Raw genomic sequence first — 25,428 nt, forward strand, 5'->3', positions numbered from 1 at the left:
TGACCACTGGTGGTCCTTTCAGTGCAACAGGTTGTCCAAAATCATTAAATGCCTCGCGTAATTGATTACAAGTGTGTGTAAACGATTACAAACCTGTTTTTTACTTCAAAATGCAATGTCCTTCAAAAACCTACATGCAATGTCCTTCAATAACCAAGGCTGGAACCCTTCATACATGTAGGGGTTTGGGAACCATGAAATACACCCCTTGACACACATTTCCAACCAATAACATAGTCAACTTTAACAATTTAACACTCAAATTGACCTGTGGTCCTCTACTTGACCACTTGTGGTCCTTTCAGTGCAACAGGGCGTCCGAAATCATGAAATGCCTCGCGTAATCGTTTACAGGAGTTTGTAAACGATTACATACCTGGTTTTTACACAACACTTACTTAAATTAATGCAACGTTCATCTCATCACCCTGGATATACCCAAAAATGACTTGCAAAACGCCTAAATTCATATGCAAACTTTCATAGAATTGACATTACAAACAACCTGGAAATCAAACATAAATCATAAATCTTCTATACATTGCTAATAAGCATTGTTGAAATAATTATTCTTATTCAAATAAAAATATGTACAGACCTTCAGATGTCATAAACAATCCTATTGGAATAAGAAGATGTTAACTGTCTGCATATACAAAGTACATAACAACAAAATTCAATTGTGTCCATATACATTTGTACACTTAACAACTACACTACAACATTCCAAAGACGTCTAGTGCATCCATTATTCTTATGTTGTCCTCGTCCAGGATCCATTCAGTTGCGTATCGCTTTCTTATTGCACGCAGATCTTCCTGAAATCAAAATATTTAAGTTGTCAAACCAACCAAATAGTAATAAATAAAACAATTTCGATTCTTACTTACGTTTGAGTACTGTGGCATGCTACTGCCATTGAATTTATCTTGTCCATCCCATAGTTCCATAGCTTGTAACATTATAACTCCACAGTCATGTCTAAAACAATAAAAATTAATAAATCAACCAATTATGACACTGAAGCTCAATTAAAATAACATTCTTTTTTAAATGAACGTTTATTGAAACTTACAGGTTGGGCTGGGAAGGAATTTTTGTTTGTACAAAACTCAAAGGAGCAATACTCCCTTCCGGTTTGTTGTACAACATGCAAAAAAATGTGGCCAGGTTTGCAGCCTACAAACTCAAAATAAGTATTAGACCTAACCAATACATTATTACGTCGAACTCAATAACAAAATTCAAATTGGCTAACACATACCACATGAATGTCAATCCTTCTGCGGTCTCTTACGCCCTTCGCCATAGAATCAATAATATATAATTCCAATGTGCTAATTCTTACAACATANCACCACCAATGATAATTATGGCAAAAAGGAAGAAACAGCTACAAACCAACAAAAACAACGCTCAAAATTCAACATTTTCTATATATCACATTGCATGACATACAAAGAGAAAACCAAAACCTCACTTACAAAGTCAGCTGTTGGAATGTCTGCAAGGCTAAAGTGTCCCGCACGCAAACAACTGCTGTAATTATGGGCACTAAACACACGACGGTTTTTGTCCTTCTTCAAATAATCAGCAATTATAAGGTCCTGAGAGTACGATGAAATACATCAATCCTAAATGACTAACACACAAAAAGTAATAAAGGAACTGAAATCAATACATTAAAACAGAATAGGTTACCGCATATAACGAACTAAAAAGGATCCTCTTCACAACCCCCGTCCTCCTTTTCTCAAAGTGCATAAATACAGTGGTTGCAAATAGCACTAACTACACATTCAAAATTCATCATTGAATCCAAATTATAATCAAATTATAAATGAACTAGGGACACAAAACACTAACCATGTTATCAACCAGTTCGCAAGGACCTAAGGTTTGAATAGATGTTGTGCTCAATGACTGCCCAATTATTTCACAGACGATCCTGATTAAAAGCAAATGTATATTTCAATAAACAACCCCACCGAAAACAATACATTAAACTAAATTACCATTACTTACCTGTGTGGTCTATCCTTTACGCTAACGGCGATGTACAATTGCTCAGCATTGACGCTAGGCCTTGGATCACCAGCAACTGCACGCAGAGGTTCGATTGCAATTAGTTGCGGTGCATGCGGTTGTTCATATTCAACAAGTTCAACAATTTCAACAACCTTTTGAACTTCTTCTTCAAGTTCAGCCACAGGTTCTTCATTGGAAGCTCCACCTAAAGGTTCTTGATGAACTCCTCCAACACCTGCACCTAAAGGTTCTTCATGAACTCCTCCAGCAACTTCTTCACCACCACAAGGATCTTCATCAACAACTCCAACACCTTCCTCATCTAAACCTTCTTCATCAACAACTCCAACCCCTTCCTCATCTAAACCTTCTTCATCAACAACTCCAACACCTTCCTCAACTAAAGGTTCTTCATCAACTCCCCCCACACCTCCTTCCACTAAAGGTTCTTCACCTAAAGCTTCTTCATCATCTCCTCCAACACCTTGTTCACCTAAAACCTCTTCATCAAGTCCTCCATGACCTTCTTCATTAACAATTCGAATGTCACGAATTTTACATACCTCATTCTTCAAAAAAACTAGCCTTGAAGACAACGCCATCATTTCTTCATTATTCTTCTTCAATGTCTCCTCAAGGTTTGCTTCAAAGGTGCCACCATCGGAGCTATCATCTAAAGCTTCATCTAAAGCTTCATCAACTCTACATCGTTTTGGAATCTGCGATACGCCTACCCCTCCATCGAACAACTAAAATGCAGCTTTTATTTCAGGCAGGTCACGGACACGTTCCCCCACATACCACTCNGACTTAAACTGCAAAACATTCAAACATATTAATGCCTGCATTCAAATCATCAATATTTATAACAAACTTCAATCAAGTACTTACTTTAGCAGTCCGAAATATATCGTCAATTATTTCGAACGTCCGTGCCTTATACCGGAACCAACGGAGCATCCGAGGGAAATCCCTATTAATTGGATTTCCATCAAGGGAAAATCTCTCCACAGCCCAGGCCTACAATATCATGAAAATGTTCAGTACCACATATATCACAAAGTACAAAATTCATATAATTGACTTCAACAACTGCAACGGATTTTACCTGCAATACCGCAAGATTNCCACTTAGACTTAGCGAACTGCGGATTTGTCCAGCCATTAATTTCTTCATGCCTTTATTCAAATTATCAACTAGGTGTTTATGTACACCAGTNGCCCAATCGTATAAACAGAGGCTGTCTAGGTCATCTAACACTCTTGATGGAATGTTAGCTACTACCTTAGACTTTCTAGGAAAGAAAAACACAACCAAACAAACAAATATATACAACCTACAAACAACGTCAATGTCAGTGTTTTTGTCTACAACAATGACATTAAACACTTCAACCAAGTCAGTCAAAGACGTGCTTTTTCTGTTAAACATTTCTCCAACCAAACCCTCTATACATTCATCAAACGGTACTTCTAAACCACCTATACCAAAACCAGTCGTCATGAAAACATCTAAAACGGTAAATGGAACCAGTTCATGACTCACTCTAAAGCTAACGTCATGGCCGGCCCACCGACAAACCATCACCTTAATTAACTCACAGTTTATGTCCACCTTTTCACGTAGATACACACACCACCTGAAAGGTGTGTCACAAATTCGTAGAACATGATCTTCTCTCAACAGATTATTCATTGCAATGATATAAGATGTATCCAAACAAGTACGAACCCTCCACTACAACACATAAACAAAACATTGTTAATACTAACAACAAATTACCCGACTAAATCAAAGTAACAAACTTTATCTTACATTTGGGATTGACGAAGCCATTCCCACTGAAATAGGTCAAATAGCAATAGTTTGTTAGGGTTTACAAAAAAAAAATTAAGCCCTCAACACCCACATTATAATGAGAAGCAAAATCATTTATAGAAACCCAAAGCACCAAAAATCGACAATGGCACCAAATGACCACAGAAACATGACCACCACCCAAACCAAAAACCCCAATGCGAAAATACGACCCTACCTTGTCAATCGTCGCCTTTCCGTGGTAGAGACAAAATGAAACGAAGCGAGCAATGGAGAGAACGAAGCAATGGACAGAGAAGGCGTTGAGAGGACCCGCTGTTGTTCGAAACTCACCCGCTGCTGTTCGCAACTGTTGACGCACACAGAACGCTGTTTAGATGGTGGTGGAGAAAGAAAGCACAGAGAACGCAGCAATGGTGGACGAAGAGGTTGAGAGGAGGCGAAAGTCGAAAGCGTTCGAAAGTGCTCTTCAAACGTTCACGAAACTGCCACTTGCAAAATGAAAATCAAACCCTGTTATTCCACTTCTGCCCCTGCCAGTTTCGTAAAAGTAACGTCCCAGTAAATAAAATTTGAGCCAATAACAATTTGACACCTGGACGGTGTCAAATTTGTGTCAAAACTTGGTGTCAAACAAACATTTTCCCAGAAATTAACCACGGGGTACATAGGGAAAATAAAATTTTAACACCATTTTTTGACACCATTTTGACACTGCACACGTGTCAAAATGTGGTTGGACGATTTCAAATTAAAAAACAAACTTTGGTTTTTCTCTTCCAAATATACCCCTGTCTCAACTTTTTTAATTTGAAATCGTCCAATCACATCTTGACACGTATGCAGTGTCAAAATAGTGTCAAAAATGGTGTTAAAATATCATTGTCCGGGTACATAGCATGTGAGCAACTTTTTCCCAGTCTTCACCTCCTTTCCTGCAACGGTCTTCCAACGAAAAACAGAAAGTTATATCAAGATGTGATATTGATTTAGGAAGACCCTCCTCTGGTAAGCGTTGAAGCTTGGGGCAGAGCCAAAGGTTTAGACTTTTAAGAGACGAGAGTTGATTGAGAACCCTGTAGTCCAGTTTTTGTAGTTTTAGAAAATTACGGATGCTTAGTTCAGTAAGAGACAATGGAAGCAAACCTTCATCAGGAAAACATTCGGCATCCAAATGTTCAATATGTAACGTTTTCAAAGACGGATTGTCTCCTAAAGCTCCTTTCAGTGAGCCAAGAAGTCTAGAGCAATTACTGAGTGTAATCTCTTCTAGATTTGATGGCAAATCTCCCTCAGTGAAAGGCTCAAGTTTTGGACAATCACGAATGTGTAAACTCTTGAGCATATCCATGTTTTTAGGCAATGATTCAATTTTAGGGCACCAACCGATATCCAGACACTCCAGATGATTTTGTGCGTGGTTTTGTGAAATCATCTGTAAATTATTTAAGTGCCAGAGAGTAAGCTTCTTTAGTGTCGGGAAGAAATGTAGTGGAAAGGTCCACAGAGAGACAGAGTCACCAATATTTGGAGGAGAACCGCAACTGGATCCATTAATCTCCCCGCAACTGGATATATTAATCTCCAAGCGTTGAATAGAATTGTTGGATATGTTATCCAGAACCATATCCAAGAATGGTGCCTCCATGCCGTACCCAGCCAAATTGAAGCTTTTCACTGTAGCCCAATCAAACCACACCTTTTCATTCTCTTCTAGATATAAATCTAGTGCTCTGGGAGCTAAAACCTCAAGTTTTTCGCAATTTATAATGACTAGTGTTTTCAAAGAAACAAGGAGCTCTGGTAGCTGTCCTTTCAGTTTGGGACAATATTCTATAGAGAGCTTTTGTAGACGTGGAAAAGCATCTGTCAAATCTTTACATTCCCAATTTTCCCATTCTAGCATATGGTAGAAATACAATTTCTCCAGAGATTTAAAGGAAGAAGAATTGTTCCCATAAAAATCAGCATCAATATTCACTATCCCATGAAGTTTTTCAATTCTCAAGTTCTTAAGAGATGGCAAAAGTCCAAGGGGAGGTAGACGTTCGCAATATTTACATTCATTCAACTCTAAGGACACCAGATATGGTAATGAATTATCAAGTAACCAATTTGGAAATTGTTCACCCATATAGCTCCTTATTGACAACTCCTTCAAGTGTTTTGAGGGTTGTAGATTCTCAATTACATCCTTATCTTTTGTTGAATCAAGAGAGGAGTTGTGATTCCAATTCCAATTGAACACTAGCTTCACAAGGTGTGGTTTGTTCTTGAGGTATGCTTCTGTTGCATGAAAGGGATTCTCAATATTTTGCAGCCCACTAATGGTTAAACTCCCATGAAGGTTGATTTGTCCCAATTGTTGAATACTGAGTTCCTTATGCATGTCAACACAAAACGAATTCATCAATACTTGGAGATTCATCGATACTTGGAGACTCTTCATCTCTCCCAAAATATGCACATTTTTCACTTCAGTATTGAATAGTTCTAGGAAACACAATTTTTCGAGTTGAAGAAAACATGAAGGAAGCTCCTTTAATCTTTCACAATGATTTAACTTCAGTATTTGCAACTTGTAAAGTAAACCTATGGAGTCGGATAGTTTTTCTATTTTAGTATAAGAGAGATCTAATAAACGAAGATGCTTAAGATTTCCAATAGATTTAGGCACCTCTGTAAGCCCAAGAAAGCCATTCAGTGATAAGAAGCGTACGTACTTTAATTTTGAAAACAAGACATCTATCGACTTGCACCACCAATACCTTCTCCATCCTGTTCGTACTGTTGGTACAAATGTATGCAACTTTCGAGAGTCAGTCAGATTTCCAAACCCATAAAAAATTAGACTGAGATCGGTTGCAAATGAAAAATGACGAGTTATTTTGTGTATTCCTTGTGGTTCATCGACTCCTGACCTGATGCAAATGTCTTGACAAAGGTATTTTGCCAAATCCATAAGAAGGTCATGCATGATAAAAGCATTTTCCTCTTCCTTATTTAATTGTTGAAAGAAAGACCATGATAATAAATCGTTGAAATACTGTTCACCAACTTCTTTAAGACTCTTTATCGTTGAAGAGCTTTCCAGAAAATTTTGAGCCATCCACAGTTGAATTAAACACTCCTTGTCAAACACACAACCCTTGGGAAATAAGGCACAAAAAGCAAAACATTTCTTTAGATGAGAAGGAAGGTGGAGATAACTCAGTTTTAAAGCAGGGAGTATGTCACTTTCATTTTCTGAAAAATCCCACATCTCACTTTTCATAATGCTTTCCCATTCGCGAAGGGATGGCTTATTGTATAATAGATTTCCCATTGTTTTCAAGGCTAAAGGAAGCCCATTACATTTCTTAACTATCTTCTTACCAATCTCCATGAAATCTGGATCTAGTTGAGAATTAGGACTTTGGAATGCATGTTTTGCGAACAAGTCCCAACAATAATCTTTTCTTAGTACTTGCAGGAGGTGCTTTTCAGATCGCATGGTAACAACAACCTTCTCGCTCCGTGTAGTGACAAGAAGCCTACTTCCTGGGGCCCCAAACTCAAGAGCTTTCTGCACTTGTTCCCATTTGGATTTATTTTCATTCCAATTGTCATCCAAAACGAGAAAAAATTTCTTTCCCGTCAATTTTTCTTTCAATTTTTTGTGAACTCCCTCAAGATTTGTACTATCAACAGATGATGTTGAAACACTCTCAAGAATTGCTTTTGATACATTGAGAACATCAAATTCCTGTGGGACACTTACCCAAGCTTTGATATTAAATTTGCCTTCAAGCCTTGGGTCATTGAATACATGTTGAGCAAGTGAGGTTTTTCCCAATCCACCCATACCCACAATAGAAAGTATGGATAGGTTGATGTCAGTGTCGGATGTAAGTTCAGAAGTGAGCCAGTTAAAGATAGATTCTTTGTCATCATCTCTGCCATAGATAACACTTTCATTTGGCAAAGATGTATATGTTAATTTACTACCTGATCCAACCCCAAGACCACTACTCCTTTTCAAACTTAGATAACGGCTTTCTGTTTCAAGATCTTTTAGGTTCTCAATGACTTGTTCCATCCTTGATCCAATTTCATTTTCAAAGAAACCGACAAAAGAAGATTTGACGGAATTCAACCATACCTTCGTAGCAGCACTCTGAGACTCAGCTTCCACTTTGCTTTTGGAGAGTTCGTAATCTATTTCATCCAAGATATCTTCTGCATCAACAACAACATCTTTGGCCCTGAGAAGCCAATCTCTGACACGTGGATCTGTGAATTGCTTTTGTTCTGCATCATCCGCCACAACATCAATGGCTAGGAGCTTCATCTTCAAGTCGCTTAGTTGATTCTTATCGCATTTTCTTGCACGTAATATTTTCGCAAAACGTGAAGCCAAAGAGTCGATAGTCCTCTCAACGAAAGTAGAAACAAATGCACCTGTAAACATTTCTGGTGTCATGGTAAGAATAGAAAAGGGAGTAGATGAATGAAAGTGAGTATTTCCAAGTGAAGCTTATGCCTTTGATTGGGTACAGAGCAATGGAAATAAAAGTAATAAGCTATTTTTTGAATGATGGCCTTGAGGTGAACATATTTTCCTTGATGGTTCGTCGTCAACTTGAGTCTTCCGACAGCTCTCTGTGATTGATAAACTGTACTCAACTAGCATGAAGGAACGAGTGGTTATGATATAGTCAATGTGCAAATTTTCTTATATTTGCCGACACTTGTCAATTATTACGTACCATCTTCACGTCTTCGCGGGTGAATTGGGTAGAACGAAGAGAAGGATAAATTAAAAGAGAATAATTGATAATACAGAGAATATTAATATAATTAATAATAATAAAAAATGCTAAGAAGTGAGTTATAAAAGATATAACAGAGATAATAGTTGAAAATTAAATGAAAAATAATAATCAATGATATATGTAAGATAAGGGATGATCAGATTGGAAAAATAGAAGAAAAAAAGAAGAAAAAGTGATATAAGTGGTGATAAGGGATGTAATGAGAAACTGTAAGAAAATAATAATAAATTAAAAATGGGATGAAAAAGTTTAACATCTCTCTGTTTTTTTTTTTCTTATTTTTATTAAAGTTGGATGCGTTGTGTGACTTTTTTCATCAAGCAAATATAAATTACTTAAATACATTCTATAATTAAGCAAATCGTAACTTCACTTTTTGTTAATTTCTAGAAAAAAAGTATTTTGCTAAAGCCTGCCGAATTTTGACAATTTTCTTCCCAGTAGTTGTTGTTATCAAATAACTGCAGCTATGGAATTTATTTAGACATAACTATCTGTAAGCACTTCAGAAGAAAATAATAAAAATAAATCATCACAAAAGCCATGATTTTACAGTTCATTTTATTTTCCGTGATTGGATGAATGAAACTGAGTAATTTGAAGTGAAGCTTACGTCTTTGATTTGGTACAGTGCAATGGAAATAATAGTTATAAGCTAACTTTTTGAATGATGATTTTCAGTCATCCTTTGGTGATCGTTTTTTCCTTGATGGTTCGTCGTCAACAAAATAAGTGTTGAGTGTTGAGTCTTCATATGGCTCTATCTTCACAAGCTGTACTCAACCACCATGAATGAATGAGTGGTTATGATACAAAGTTCATTTATTACTAATTTCTAAACGTACTTTTCTAAAGCCTGATTTTAACAATTGTTTCTTCAATGGTTGTTCATCCTTCAATAACTGCAATTATGGAATTTGTTTAGACATAGTTATCTGAAAGCACTCTTGAAAAAAGAAATTCTTCAAGTTAAATTTAGTTTATGTATTAATAAAATTGTAATTTTTTTTTATATTACTTCTTCAAGTTCTTAGTTTTAACTTACTAAAACTATATTATGTTTATAGTAAAAATTAATTTTATTTTATTTTTTCTTCTTATTTATCTCTTCTTAAAGTAGAAAAATATGTTTAAGTGTCCCAATTTATGTCAATTATTGCATCACTTCTGGACTCACTAATACTACAGCGTTGCGTGGGCATCATGTGAAGTTCTCCAAAGTACTTATAATTTCACAAACTTATTCCAATAATACGAAGATGGTAGCTGCCATGGTCTCCCAATGAAAATTATGTTGACATTATGGATGAGAAAGAAAAAACTATTTAAGATCCATTATATCAAATATCTAATTCATCTATTTTATTAAATTTGGATTTAATTTATCAAATTAATATTATTTTATAAAATAACTTCAAACAAGTTGATAATTAACAAATTTGATAAAGTTAAAGTAACTTTGAATCATTTCTCATCAAATATGGAATTGTTTTCAATACTTCATTCTTATAAAAGAATATGAAAAGATAAAGTAATAAATAAAAAACTTTGAAACCAGGCTAATTTTATTTTATTTTTCAAAATAGATTCATTGTTTAACCACGTATTATTATTCAACTGAATATTATTTTTATTTTAAATTAATTAAAGTATATTTTTAATTAATTTGATGTGGTAATCTTAAATTAATAGTTAGACCTTTCTAAATTATTCACAATAAATTTAATATTTTTAATTGAATTTTATTATGTTTAATCATATTTATTCTCTTATCTCCTAAATGATCAATATGCATGTAGATTAATAAAACACTTTATAATATAAAAATTATTACTTTTTTTTACACGATTGAGAGATAAAAGACATAGAATAAAAAGATAACTCAAATCAATAATAAAAAGAAACAAATACATTAATTCAACTTAATCTCAGAATCTATAATAAAATTACACTGATATAGCCCTAGAAGTTTAGTTTTCCATGTATGAGATGAATGAAATAAAAGTGAGAGAGATGTGGTGGATGACGGCTTCCAAGTAAAGGAGTTTCTTAATGTCTCTTTATGTAGAACTTGATTAGGCTTGAATTTTGATTTCTGTGATAAAATCTTTTATCATAATGAAATATATTTGAAATATTTAATAGATTTGATCGATTTTAAAAATATTTTACAGATATCATCGATTGATATTTTCATATATAATTAGTTATTAATTTTGTAAACTATCTAATAAATTATTATTAACTAGATTTTTCCCAAAATTCTAATTTAGCCTTTCTATTTTGTCCAACTTTGTAAAGAAACCCAAAAATTATTAATATTTACACTTTGGTCCTTTATGTTTGACTAGATTAAAAACCTTCACTAAGGTTGACTTTTGACCCATGTCAGACTGTCAATGAGGCACTGCCACGTGACAGCTTTCTTCCTTCCAAATAATTAGGGTTTTAGATTAGGCAGCAAGGGGTTTCTTTAGCTTCTAATGGAAGCACACATCTTCTTCTTCAACGAAGGAAAGAATTTGTGATGGTTCTGGTTTTGTGATTATAGATTGGTTATTCTTCTTCGATAATGGAGGTGAGGGTTCGTTCCTCTTCAATGGCACGAGGGTTTCATGATTTTGTGGAGGAGGTTATGGTCTTTGCTGGTTTTGCTCTGCAGGTACTTGTCGCGGTGGTTGCTTTGGTCTCGTGGTGGCTCGAATAGTGGATCGCAATGATGGTTGGTGCGATTTAGGGTTTGATTCGTGGTTTCAATGCATTTTTCTGGTTTCATAAGATACCTTGCATTCAACGATATTATTTTCACAAGGATAATATTTTTTCAAATACTTATTTCGTTTATCGTTGTTTGTTAAACTTCAAAACATGAAGGTGTTAGATGGTCCTATCTTATAGACGATCTTGCTTTAACAGGTTCGACTCAGGCCAAAATTTGAGGTAATTCGATCTAAGCCTAACATTGAGAGGGGTCTACCCAAGCTGAAGTTGAGATTGGCTGGCCCAGGTCAAAGTCCGAGACAGCTCGAACAGTACCCAACATCGAGATAGGTTGATCCAAGAAGAAGGTCAGGATGAGCTGACATTGGTTGATGTTTGAGACGTGTTGACATGGATCAAAGGTTGAGACTAGCCAACATAGATCGAAGATCGAGACAAGTTGGCTCAAGTTGAAAGTAAAAACGGGTTGAACTGGGTTGGAGTGTTAGACGTTATGACCTAAACCAAAGGTCGATACGGATTAGTCCGAATTGAAGGTTGAAACCGATTGGACCAAGTCGATAGTTGAGGCAAGTTGAATAGAACCAACGACACAAGTTTTACAATATACAATTTAAATCACTTTTATAAAAAATAATTTGAATTTAAAACTTGATCCAAATATTTAGATTTGGATTTAAAACTTAATTCAAACATTTCTATTTGATTTAAAAAATAAATCCAAACTAATTATATAGAAAAATAGATTTTAATATAATATAGTTATTTGTATATAGATTGAATCTTTTACAAATTCAATCCTTGTCCATGTTCACCCTTGTTAACATCAATAAGGAACAAACAAATTCTACAAAATTCTACAATACCTACATATCAGAATTTTGTACCACATTACCATGAAAAATATCCTGAGATAACATCATAGTTAATAAGTGGTTTGTTATATGCAAAAGTCATCTTTTCCTAAAGCCACATGCTTTTAGAAACTGTCACTTAAAAATAAGACAAAAACAACATTTTTCTGAACTATTTCAGGAACGATTATATTTTTAAACAAGTTTTTATTTATTGCTTTGAGATTTAGGTTACATTTGCTAAAATGTTGCCTTGCCACAACAATAATAGCTTAGGCCAGACATTTTTATTAATTATAAGACTTTCATTTTAATTTAGAGATAATTTCAATAATATTCATGTCTTAATAATTAGACCATTAACCCAAATCTTTTAAAGGCATTACCGGACAAAACAAATATGGTTCAAAGTGTTACTAGCGTAAAATTCACTTTTTATAATGACTTTTTATACTTGTTATAATTCATCCAGTATAATAAGAGACACACTGACTATCTAGTAAGTAAGTAGAAGATTTTCTATGTCAATTAGACCTAGAAATGGTATAAAAAGTGAACCGATGACAATCTAGAAATAAGCAGAGGACTTTCTATACTAGTTAGACTTAGATTTGTTATAGAAAGTGAAGCATTCAATAGTGCAGCGAAGGAAAACGACCGCGGTTGTTTTTCACTATATGTCGCGGTTTACGAACCGCGGCATATTCAGCCGCGGTAAAAAGTCTGGGACTTTAGGTCGCGGTTCCAACCGCGGTAAAAAGTGGGGGAATAGACTACGGCTCCTACTACAACCGCGACCAAAACCCCTTTTTTTTAAAAAAAAAATTGTAGCATTATAGGCCGCGGTTGGAACTGTGGTCAAAAGCCAAGAATAGACCACAGTTCGTGCCACAGCCACGGCCAAAAGTCTATTTAAAAAAAAACGTTACACTTTCTACCGCGGTTGAGGTAACAACCGCGACATATTCTCCTGCAGTTTTTTTAAATAGCAGGTCTGTTTTTGTGATATCCACTACCACAAAAACAGACCTACATATCAAAACATGTACACAGATTCAATTTCAACAGATCAAACACATGCTCAAATGTATTTCAACATCACATAAGTACAAAGTCTAATAACTAAGAACTAAGAACATTTCAACATGTTCAAATGTATTTTAAATCTAATAACTATGACCTATTATATAATCTAACTAAATATTTTGCAGCAGCTTTCCTCATGAATGAAATTGGCTTCTCAGGAACTGGTTAGTAGTCTTAAATTTCTACACAAAACAATTGATATTAATAAGTGTACATGAATTCCAAATTTTGGAGAAAATCAAAATTTGTTAGATTTAAATATTATCGTTTCTCAGCCTCGTGTGATATGAGAACGAATAATATGGGTCATCCAATACATTACATAGTGTCCGCACTCATATGACCCATTTTGTCCGTTACACTGCAATATATCATCACAGTTGTAAATAGTTAGTGAAAAACATTAAAACAAAACAACTATAAGAAAGTATGGCTTTAGCATATGTCAAACCTTGAGAGAAATCCATGCAATCTTTCTATTGTTAGCAATTGATCTCCCAATCATCATCATACTTGCTGGAATAGAACTATATATATATAAAAAAAAAAGTTTTAGCTTTCATTTATATAAAACAGAAAGTCCAAGCATTGAGGTTCTTACCAATCAATTGCTTGTCTGAGATGTGTGGGAGGAGGCCTGTGCAATGAGCAGAGCCACAAAGAATAGCTCTCTTCTATAGAAATAACAAGAAGATGCCAATGACGCCTGAAATTCAAAATAACTTAACTATTATATTTTAAAATCACATATGGAACTTTATTATGTTAACAAAGTTCACTTACCCGGATATATAAGGCAAAATAACTTAACTATTCCCCTTGCAACTTCTGAAATTCCCCACGTTGTCAGCCCTTGTAATAAATTTGCAGGGGGAATAGGCCGCGGTTGCTCACAGAACCGCAGCGTATTCCTCTGCCAATTTATTGTAGAGTTGACTAGTGGACAATGTCAAAATTTGCAGATGGAATAGGCCATGGTTGCTATGAGAACCGCGGCCTATTCCCCTAGCAATTTATTAATTTTCTGACGTGGCATCAAAGGCAGAGGTTTGACTGGGGAATAGGCCACGGTTCCACTATGAATCGCGGCCTATAAGTTCGATTTATTTTCAAAAATGCCACCGTCCAATATTATGTTGTTGTTCCTGGTGAACTGTGGCATAATGTGCGCTGTAAAAAGTCTTTTTTTTTTACTAGTGATTAGTAAATAAATGGAATACTTTCTATCCCGATTCATCACTATAATTGGTATAATATATTAAATCTTCTTCGCGCTTCACTATTTATTTCACGTTCCTTGTGCACTTCTCACTTTCCCCTTTGAGTTCCCTACTTTCCTTCCTCATTCCCTACTCTCCACTTCGCGTTTACTTCACTATCCATTTTGCATTCCTTCCCACTACATTCACGCTAGTCTTGTCATCATCATCGTTGTATTCACATTGATTTCCATCATTTTCTCCTCTGCTCATCGTCACTACTCCTCCCTTTTCTGTTGTTGTTTGATTTACATTCTTTTTTGTGCTCGCCCTCTCGTCACTCTTTTCTTTTGTTATATTCCTTGCATGCTTGCCATAGTCGTGTTCAATACTAATTGTGGTAATGTTAGTATTCTCCCCGCTATAATGAATGTGTTTGATGTGTTTGCTTACTTCATTTATTTACCATTTTTCACATTTTTCTCAATATATATGTAAGAAGTAGTTTGAACTGTCAAGTGAAGGAGAGTTAGTTTGTTTCCCTTTCCTTTTTCCAATCGAAATTGGGGAGTTTGTAGGTTTATAATTTCTCAACTTTAGGTGTATAATTTCCCAACCCTAATATATACACTAATAGTTTGTAATGCTTATATAATAAAAATAATTAGCTTATGAATATTTAAGATAAACTATCCATATTGAAACTACAAATTCAAAATTTAAAAACAACGTTTTCATTCTATTCAACCTATAAAAAACAAAAAAATAAAATTGTTAATATTTTGCTAACATCTTATAATTTTTTTATATATGTGTAAATAAAAGTTAATGAATTTTAATTGAAACCAAATTATTTTTAGCAAATAAAAAATAGTTATGGAAACTAAAATGTTTTAAACAAGGAACAAAATCTTCAATGATTCCATCAAAATGAACACAATTTAATCTAAATTTATGGTTTCTACTTAAAACGCGATGATGCCCATAAAATACCACTTCTTACTATGAGGAAGACGACAAAGTTCTATATCAAAGTTACAAGTAGGGCAAGCTAAACCTATGTGTGTGTTCCAACTAGATAAAATACCTAAGTCAAGTAAGTTACTAATTGTCCACATGAGAGTTGCTCGCATTATAAAAGTTTCATTCAATAAGAATCAAAGGTGTCCACTCCATTATTCCATAGCTCACATAACTCATTCATAAGGGTTGTAAGTACACACCAATATTATTTCCAAGCATTTGCTTGTCTTGAATGATCATGGATAAGATCAATCAAGTTTGCTTCATACATATCCAAGGTGGAAGTATGTTTGGAATTAAAAACACTTGCCAAATACTATAAGTAGAACTCATAGTGCCACAAGGATTAAAACCATCACTAGCAAGGCCTAAGCGAACACTTTAAGGATCATAAGCAAATTCAGGATGCATTAAACTAAATGTCTTCCATATCTCACTATCCATTGGATGCCTTGTAAACTTATCCTTGTTCTCTAAAGAATTCCATCTCATATGCTTTGCAATCTTGGTTTCAATGGAAAGTAATGCAAAACTTTTGCAGGTTTCTTTTTCTTCTTTTTAGGTTCCATGTAAATGTACCACAATGTTTGCAAATATTTTTCATCATCTCTTAAATATAGCATACAATGATTCAGACATGCATCTATTTTGGTATAGTTAAGACCACATTTGTTGATCATTTTCTTAGCCTCATAAAAAGAAAGAAGCAACTTTGCTTCCTTAAATGCATCTCTTCACAAATCTAAAATCATAGTTATTGCCTTGTTACTTAATCCACCCAAAACCTTGATATGATATAATTTGATTACAACTCTAATTTTATATACTTGCTCCCTTCACATAAGGTTTATTTCCATCATTAAAAAACTCATTAAATTCATTATGATCCTCCCTTGGCCTTTCATTGAGAACACACTAGTGGAAAAACGCTGTTTAACGTCACCACATAGACGTCAGTTATTTGGTCCACTGACGTAAAACCATGACCGGTGGCAACTTCGTAATTAAGTAGGGCAACTAGACGTTGGGGCATGCTCTACCCGATGAGTGAAGAGCAATAGATGTTGGTGCCCCTAAAAAGAGACGTCTAAAGGTCTGCCAGGTAAGGTGAATAGTCGACCTATAGACGTCAAAATGACAACCACCGACGTCTAAAGGTCTCAAGGGTGGTGAACAGGCGCGAGGTAGACGTCGGTTCGATCATACCGACGTGTATAACCTGACAGGTAGTTGAGTGTCATTAATGGTCTGAGACATAGACGTTGGTGCCCCCCCAAACGGACGTCTATAACCTGACAGTTAGGTGAAACTGTAATGATTATGCTACAAACTAGACGTTGGTTCCCATGCAACCGACGACTATGTCCAACTAGACGTCAGTTGTGCACATACCTGATGTCTATAATCCTCTCCAATATTAATATTTAAATCATATAGGCGTCAAATTAGCGATACCCTCGACGTCTATAACCTTACAAACGTCGGTCGCGATAGCTAACCGACGTCTATAATGACATAAACTACAGAACGCGAACCCGCGAGCAGTTTCCACTATTCATCGTCTTCTTCGTCAAGAGCTTTTCTCCGCCGCGCCATTAGAAGTTCGTTTTCTGTGTTTTTAACCGTTTAAATTTAGTTTTGCTCCGATTGAATTAGTCTTTGATGAAAAAGCTTTCATTTGAACTGATCATAATTTCATTTCGTTGCATTTTGTTGCAGTTTCAAACGTCTTGTTGGGTTGCGTTTTGGACTGCTTTTGGACTGCTTTTTTGACCTATATTTGGGCATGCACTATAATCTGCTAAAAAGGTTAGGTTGTTTCTTGAAAACTTAATTTGTATGGATATTATTGGCTTTTGTGTATGATGTTGGCACTTTGAATTTGCATTTTATTGGTTTTTTTTGTATGATTTCATATTGACGTTTAGGTATGCATGTGTTTGGAAATTGTTAGTATATGCATGTTTTTGCAGATTGTTAGTATATGCATGTGATTAAGTTTAGTTGTGTTATTATAATTGACATGCATTAGTATGAAATCACTGAGTGAAACTTAGTTCCCGTTTGAAATTTAACACAAACAATTAATCTTTTAATCGTTTGTATTAAATTTTGAATTGTCTAATTGTCCAATTGTCCAATTTTATACTGATGAACTATGTTATGAACATAGTATGGATCGAAGCTGGATGAATGCACGTCGCATCTCTGAAGAATATGAGAAGGGTGTTTCGGTGTTCCTGCAATATGTTAAAGAAAATGCAAAGTCTGTGAACGAGACATATTTTTGTCCTTGTGTTCGTTGTCTTAATCAAATACGACAAGACTTGGGCAATTTGCATGATCATTTATTCATGTTCGGCATAACGAGAACGTATACCATTTGGACTTGGCATGGAGAAGTACTGGACCAACCTATGATGTCACGAGGAACAAATTATGTAGAAGAATGGATGAGTGATCATTTAGAGGACATGATACGTGATGTTGGTGAAGATAACTTTAGAAGAGCTAATTTGTACGATTCTCTAATCAATGATTCTGAGCAACCGTTGTACCCAGATTGAACGAACTTTACACGTTTATCTGCAACTTTGAAGTTGTTCAGTTTAAAAGAAAGGAACGGATGGATCGATAAAAGTTTCACGGAGTTGTTGGAGTTGGTGAAGGACATGCTTCCAGAAAATAATACTCTTCCTATTCGAAATTACGAGGCCAAAAAAGTTTTATGTCCAATGGGTCTTGAATATCAGAAGATACATGCTTGCCCCAATGATTGTGTTTTGTACATCAAGGAGTTTGCTTCACTAAACTACCGTCCAACATGTGGTTTAAGCCGTTTTAAAAAGAAATCTGACAAAAACACTGGTGAAGAAGGTAATGATGGTGCACCTAGTAAGGTCATGTGGTATTTGCCTATAATACCTAGGTTCAAACGTATGTTCTCTGTTAAGGAGGATGCAAAGAATCTTAAATGGCACGTTTTAGGAAGAAAGTGGGATAATCTTCTTTGACACCCAGCAGACTCACCACAGTGGAAGAAGATCGATGAAACATTTCCAGAATTTGGTGCAGATCCAACACTTAAGACTTGCACTTGCAACTGATGGCATGAATCCGTAAGGGAACTTAAGTAGCAAACACAGTTCATGGCCAGTTATGTTGATGATATACAATCTTTCTCCTTTGTTGTGCATGAAAAGAATGACCAGTTCATGTACGGAAATTCCTTCCTCGTAATCACCTTTATCGTAGATTGAAAAAAGCATTCAATGGAAGTGCCGAGGATGAGGTTGTGTGCAGACCCCAGAATGGTGAAGAGGTGTACCACAAAGTCAAAAACATTGACATTGTATTTGGAAAACATCGTAAAAGTACATATGCAAAAAATGTTTGGAAGAAACGATTAATATATTTTAATCTTCCTTATTGGTCTTTACTTGATGTTAGACATTGTATTGATGTGATGCACGTAGAAAAAAATGTTTGTGACAGTGTCATCGGAACTTTATTAAACGTCAAAGGGAAGACCAAAGATGGAATAAAAGCAAGACAAGATTTGGCTGACATGGGAATCCGAACAGAGTTACATCCATAGACAAAAGGTAGACGCACGTATTTGCCCACAACCTGTCATACTCTTTCTAAAAAAGAAAAACAAAGTTTTTGTAAGTCTTTAAGAAGTGTGAAGGTTCCACAAGGTTATTCTTCTAATATTAGTAACCTTGTTTGTATGCAAGAGCTAAAGTTAGTTGGTTTAAAGTCTCATGATTGTCATATATTGATGCAACAATTGTTACCAGTTGTTATTCGAGGCATATTACCTCCTTATGTTAGGGGTATTCTGACACGTCTGTGCTTTTTTTTTTAATGCCATTTGCAAGAAAGTTGTTGACCCTCGATGTTTTGATCAATTGGAAAATGAAGGAATAAGACTACTATGTGAATTGGAGATGTATTTTCAACCTTCTTTTTTTTATATCATGGTTCATTTGATAGTTCATCTAGTCCGAGAAATTCGAATATGTGGGCCAGTTTACCTAAGGTGGATGTTTCCTGTTGAAAGATACATGAAAATCTTAAAGGGATATGTCAAGAATCAGTATAGACCAAAAGCTTCAATCATAGAGCGATACATTGCAGAAGAAGCCATTGAATTTTGTTCAGCTTACATGCCAAGTTGCGAACCAATGGGTCTACCGAAGAGCATACATGAAGGAAAATGTGAAGGTAAGAGTCATGGTGTGAGGATTCAACGTGTGAGTAGAAAAGAAGTTAATCAAGCTCATTTGTACATCTTAAACAACACTGATGATGTTATTCCTTAAATTTTTGAACACGTTAATGAAATAAAGGCATCACACCCAAGAATGAGTGAAAAATGGCAGCTTAATGAACATGTCAAAACCTTCTTACCATGGTTTAAGAAAAAGATTTATGTGACTCCAAATGTTTCTGAAACTATATTCAGGTTATCTCGGGGGCCGAATAGAGATGTCATTACATATGGTGGGTACTATATTAACAATATATCTTTTCAAATAAAGGAAGAAGATGACAAAAGTAGAGTTCAAAATAGTGGGGTTACACTAAAAGCTGAGTCAGCGCACTTCTCTAGTTCTAAAGACAAAAATCCAATCACTACATCAATTAGTTATTTTGGAGTAATACAAGAAATATGGGAGGTGGATTATGTGAGGTTTAGAGTCCCCGTATTCAAGTGTAAATGGGTTGATATAAATTCTGGAATGATTACAGATGGCTCTGGTTTCAACCATAATAGTTAATTTTGTCAACCATAATAGTTTAATTTAGATGCCTACTTTGTAACAAGTTAACTTTGTTGTTATAGGTACATGGACAGAGTCATTGTAGACCAAGGTCGGTCTTCCGTTTACGAATTTGTTGAACCTCAGACCATTCAACGTTGTGGTAACACAACTCAAATCAAACAAGATTATTTGCAAACATGGATGACTGAGTCAAACAGAGACATATACCTTGTGCCATACATTGATGGGTATGTGTTGTTTTATGTAAAAGGTAATTAAATATTTCCTTAATTAGTTTACTAACTATTTATGATGTTTCAAACAGGGCTCACTGGCAGCTGCTGGTCCTCATTCCCAAAAAAAGTACAGTTGTCTTCTTCTGTTCGCTGCAAAGGAAGATGAAAAATGACTTGAAAACCATGCTTCAAGGGTAAGTGTTTCGCTAAAAATGACTTTTAAATTCATGTCGGCCTTAATTTTTTATGATTTCATACTTATATTCATATTACTTTCTGTTTTAATGTAAATAGAGTAATGGGTAAATCTTGAGGTCAGCTAAATCAAGTCTTGTATCCCAAGGTTTGGTGCATTTATAGTTTTAATTCATTTACTATGTTATTCAATGATCTTAATTCTTGACTATATTTAGTTTGTCATTTTAGTGTAACAAACAGCTAGATTCATGGGAATGTGGGTACTATGTGATGTCTTGGATTAAGACCATCATTCGAGCTGGCATTACAGATAGCTGGAATGGGGTAATAATCAGGCTTACTTTGAAAACATCAAAAATCAATTAATTCTTTTGAACATATATCAAACTATAATCAATATTTTTTAATTGTGCAGCGCTTCAACAATCCATCTGTTTTACCCGAAGACACGATAAAGCAACTAAGGCAGGAGTGGGCAACTTATCTTCTCCAAAAGTGGAACTAGAGCAAGACTTATTTTTGTTGTTTTCAATTACTTAGGTTTAGTTTAAGTTTATAATTTCATTTTTTTGATCTTTGATTGAATTATACCTATTTATAGCTAAAACAAACAATTCTTTATTATAAACAATTGTTCTGAGAAATTTTTCTGATTTTCAGGTGTGGTTATTTTCGAAAAATAAAATATTAATTAAAAAACAATACCTAGTAAACGTCGGTTAATGCAAAACTGACGTCTACAGACGTCAGTCAATGCACAAGGCAACGTCCAATAAGTAACAGTGGACAAAACGATCCAGCGAGTACAAACGTCTCTTTTGTTGATCACTGACGTCTATGTTAACGTCTATTGTGACTACGCCTGACGTCACAGCCGATGTTTAGATAGACGTCTGTCATTACCTGACTGATGTAAAGTTAACGTTACTGGAATAGACGTCGGTTCTGTATGTGACGTCAAAAGCCCAAAATAACCGACGTTAAACAGCGTTTTTCCGCTAGTGACATCATCTACATTCAATGGTTGTGATATGCCTATATTAGTATCTTTTTGCTTATAATGCCCAAATGCTTCATTTATCATTGGTTCCATTAGATTCTCAAAATGAAATCCCTCTTCTATAATCTTTATTTCTAAAAATATCTTTTATTTGTTTCCTACCGTGAAGATTCCATATAACATAATATTTGGAAAATTGTTTTAAAATGAAGTTCTCCTCAACTATACCTCTAGTTTTCCATTTCAAAAACCCACTAGACATCAAATTGTATCTCCAATAGCTTCGTTCTTAAAAGCAAAATCTAAGAATTTTTTTAAACGAATTAAGAATTGAATTGTATTTCGAGACTTACTAATATAAGATTTATCCATTTAAAAAGATTCCTAAACAAAATAGCAATATGATATTTTATAAAACCTTAGTCGATGAGCATTGCTTTGATAACCTTGGCTGATGAGCAATGACGAAGCTGATGAAGGAATGCCTAGGTTTGATGAACTTAGAGCACCAAGTTTGGTGAACTCAGAATGCCTGGTCAAAAAACGAAAAATAATAATGCGTATGAAAATTGGGGAAATATAAGCATAAAACCTTATAAGGAAAAGGATAAAAAATAGGAAGAAAGAGAGTGGAAACTGTATTATAATTTATTAGCTTTTAGACCACTAATCATCTTTAATAATATTAATTTGTAGAAAATTTTTATAACTTCCACAAAATAACACTAATAAATATTAATTTTTTTTAGTAAACAAGCAAGATATATTGATGACATAAATTTAAATATGAAAATGAAGATATTATAAAAAAACATACCTACTTCAAACTTATAAATATACTTAATTCTTTTAATAATAGTATTAACTAAATCCATTAAATTAAAGGGTTAAATATGTTTTTAATCCCTATACTTTGAGACGATTTTGGTTTTAGTCCATTTTCAAACTATGGTACAATTTAGTCCTTTAACTTTAGAAAACTCTGGTTTTAGTCCTTTTTACCAAATTTTTTTAACTTTATTTGTTGTTTCAAGTACGTTTTATTATAGCATTTGGATTGTTTATACTGTTTGACACATTTTTACTTCAATGTTAACTGAGAAACGCGTTTGAAACAAGAAATAAAGTTAAAAAAATTTGATAAAAAGGACTAAAACCAGAGTTTTCTAGAGTTGAAAGAATAAATTGTACCATAGTTTGAAAATAGACTAAAACCAAAATCGTCTCAAAATATAGGGACTAAAAACATATTTAACCCTAAATTAAATTATTTTTTAACTAACCCTGTTACGTTAGACTCTAAATTTAAAAATGGTTTACGGACTCCATAAAATGATTTTTCGTGCATCACAGGTACCGTATCCTACTCGTTTCATTTTATATTCCCTGATCGAATAATTAAAATATATAAACAATCACCAAATTTTTAAGATCTATTAGGTTAATAAAGAAAAATTAAATAATGGAAGGAGTGAATTGTCATAAGGAAAAAGATTAATTGACATGAAAACTACCATTTCACAGCTGAGTGTCTATGAAGTAATAAAATATTATGAACAATAAAATTTTGTATTTATAAAATAATAAAAGAGGAAAAGTGGTAAAAAATAAAATTAAATAGGTGTAAAAGCTTTTCTAGTGTTGAAATATTGTCGTAAGTTACGACAGGAACACCAGAGAAAGGAGTTTATACACATTCAAAAGAAAACAAAATTGGAGTAGCCAAGCAAATGCATGAGTATTCAAAATAAACAAATTCACTACTATACATCCACTTTTTGAACGTGAGCAATTTTTTCCCAGTCTTCACCTTCTTCCTTCCATGCAACGTTGTTTCAGCAAAGGACAATTAGCTATTTCAAGACTTGAAATTGATTTGGGAAGACCCTCATCCGGTAAGCGTTGGAAGTTGGGGCAGTTCAAAAGTCTCAGTGTTTGAAGAGATGAGAGTTGATAGAGACCCTTGTAGTCAATTTCTTTTAGATTTAGACAATGATCGATGGTTAGAGAAGTAACAGAGAGCGGAAGCAAACCTTCTTCAGGAAAACATTCTGCATCCACTTCTTCAATCGACAACATTTCTAGCAAGGCATTGGCTCCAAAAGCTCCTTTGAGTGAGCCAACAAGTCTAGAACAATTATTGAGTGACATGCATTTTAGATTTGATGGCAAACCTCCCTTAGGGAACGACTCAAGTCTTGGACAATCTGCTATATGTAACTTCGTGAGAGATGGAAGGAGTGTGTGCATGTTTGTAGGAAATGATTCAAATTTAGGACAATTTGTGATTGCCAGATCCTGGAGATGATTATGAACGTGATCCTGTGAAATCGTTTGTAAATTAGGAAACTCCGTAATGCTAAGCGTCCTGAGTTTTGTTAAGAAATCCAGCGGAAAGGTCCTTAGAGAGACAGAGTTGACACTTATCGACGTCAGGGATGAATAAATGTGCATGTGTTGGAGAGAAATATCAGATGTGATGTTCTCCAGTAATGATGCTTCTGTGCTGTGGCAACCCATTCTGAGCCTTTTCATTGTAGCCCACTCCAACTGCAACTTTCCACAGTGATTTACTTCTAAAGCTATAGTCCTTGGAGTGGAAGCCTCCAGTTGTTGGCAGCTTGTAATTTTTAGTGTTTTCAATGGAACAAGTTTCTCTGGCAAATGCCCTTTCAGCTTGGGACAATAATGCATAGAAAGATGTTGTAGACGTGGAAAAGCACCTGTCACAGCTTTACATTCCCATTTTTCCCATTGCATCATAAAGGAGAACTCCAATGTTTCCAGGGATTTAAATGAACAAGAATTGTTCCCATGAAAATCAGCATCAATGTTCACTATCTCATCACACCTTGAAATCACCAACTTCATCAAAAATGGCAAAAGACCAAGCCGAGGAAAACGTTGGCAATTTTTACAATTGAGCAACACTAAGTACACCAGATTCGGTAATGAATTATTGAGTAACCAATTTGGAAATTGTTTACCCACATAATTAATTACTGACAGCTTCTTTAAGCATTTTGAAGGTCTTAGATTCTCAATTACATTCCCAACTTTGGTTGAATCAACATGGGACCCAACAATTAACTTCCATGTTAACTCTAGCCCCATAAGGTGTGATTTATTTTTCAAATCCGCTTCTAATGCATCAGAGGGGTTCTCAATATTCTGCAGTTCATCAATGGTTAGACTTCCATGGAGATCGAGTTCTCCCAATTGTTGGATACCAAATTCCTTACTTTTCTTAACACAAAACGAACTCATCAATACTTGCAGAGCCTTCCGTTTTCCCAAATGTGTTGGCACATTTTTCACTCTAGTATGTACAAATTCGAGTCGACACAAATTGTCAAGTTGATGCAAATATGAGGGAAGCTCCTTTAATTTTTGACAACAGTTCAGCTTTAGTATTTGCAACTTGTAGAGTAAACTTAGCGAGTCGGGTAGCTTCTCTATATTAGTATGGGAGAGATTTAATAAACGGATATGCTTAAGATTTCCTATAGATTCAGGCACCTCTGTAAGTCTATTACAATAGGACAAAGATAAGACACGTATGAACTTAAATTTGGAGAATAAGTCATTTATTGACATCTTGCAAGACCATCTCCAACTTGTTTGCGTAAATGTATGCAACTTTTGAGCATCGATCAAACTCCCAAACCCATCAAAACA

At 34.8% G+C, this 25,428-nt stretch overlaps 3 protein-coding genes across 5 annotated transcripts; all 3 read right to left on the bottom strand.

Moving 5' to 3' along the window:
• Nucleotides 1-557: 557 nt before the first annotated feature.
• On the bottom strand, nt 558-4,547 carry LOC106764218. 3 transcript variants are annotated; one of them, XM_022782164.1, is made up of 13 exons: nt 4,065-4,547; nt 3,845-3,870; nt 3,137-3,668; nt 2,920-3,048; nt 2,390-2,843; nt 2,026-2,350; nt 1,867-1,948; nt 1,702-1,791; nt 1,485-1,607; nt 1,265-1,393; nt 1,076-1,179; nt 891-981; nt 558-818 (listed from the first exon to the last, which is right to left on the bottom strand). In XM_022782164.1, exons 5-13 carry the CDS (start codon nt 2,631-2,633, stop codon nt 717-719), a joined length of 1,290 nt encoding a protein of 429 aa, XP_022637885.1. In that variant the 5' UTR covers nt 2,634-2,843; nt 2,920-3,048; nt 3,137-3,668; nt 3,845-3,870; nt 4,065-4,547; the 3' UTR covers nt 558-716. The 3 variants fall into 3 exon arrangements, with proteins under 3 accessions (XP_022637885.1, XP_022637883.1, XP_022637884.1); XM_022782162.1 differs by having other exon boundaries at nt 3,137-3,766; XM_022782163.1 differs by having other exon boundaries at nt 3,137-3,766; nt 3,845-4,547.
• A 246-nt stretch (nt 4,548-4,793) lies between these two features.
• LOC106763150 (putative disease resistance RPP13-like protein 1) lies at nt 4,794-8,549 on the bottom strand. The gene is made up of 2 exons (XM_022782161.1): nt 4,994-8,549; nt 4,794-4,923 (listed from the first exon to the last, which is right to left on the bottom strand). The coding sequence occupies exons 1-2, from the start codon at nt 8,307-8,309 to the stop codon at nt 4,889-4,891; spliced, it is 3,351 nt and encodes a 1,116-aa protein (XP_022637882.1). The 5' UTR covers nt 8,310-8,549; the 3' UTR covers nt 4,794-4,888.
• A 14,922-nt stretch (nt 8,550-23,471) lies between these two features.
• On the bottom strand, nt 23,472-25,422 carry LOC106763525 (putative disease resistance protein At3g14460). The gene has a single exon (XM_022782165.1). The coding sequence runs from the start codon at nt 25,345-25,347 to the stop codon at nt 23,557-23,559; it is 1,791 nt and encodes a 596-aa protein (XP_022637886.1). The 5' UTR covers nt 25,348-25,422; the 3' UTR covers nt 23,472-23,556.
• Nucleotides 25,423-25,428: the final 6 nt, after the last annotated feature.

Source organism: Vigna radiata, chromosome 6, assembly GCF_000741045.1.
Source record: "Vigna radiata var. radiata cultivar VC1973A chromosome 6, Vradiata_ver6, whole genome shotgun sequence".
NCBI classification, from domain to species: domain Eukaryota; kingdom Viridiplantae; phylum Streptophyta; class Magnoliopsida; order Fabales; family Fabaceae; genus Vigna; species Vigna radiata.

Bases quoted from the DNA above. Each gene is read 5' to 3' on its own strand.
- LOC106763525 (XM_022782165.1), bottom strand. From the start codon at position 25,347: ATGTCAATAAATGACTTATTCTCCAAATTTAAGTTCATACGTGTCTTA.
- LOC106763150 (XM_022782161.1), bottom strand. From the start codon at position 8,309: ATGACACCAGAAATGTTTACAGGTGCATTTGTTTCTACTTTCGTTGAG. The intron at 4,924-4,993 runs GTTTGCTTCCAT...ACTGGACTACAG, and splicing joins CGAATGTTTTCCTGATGAAG to GGTTCTCAATCAACTCTCGT.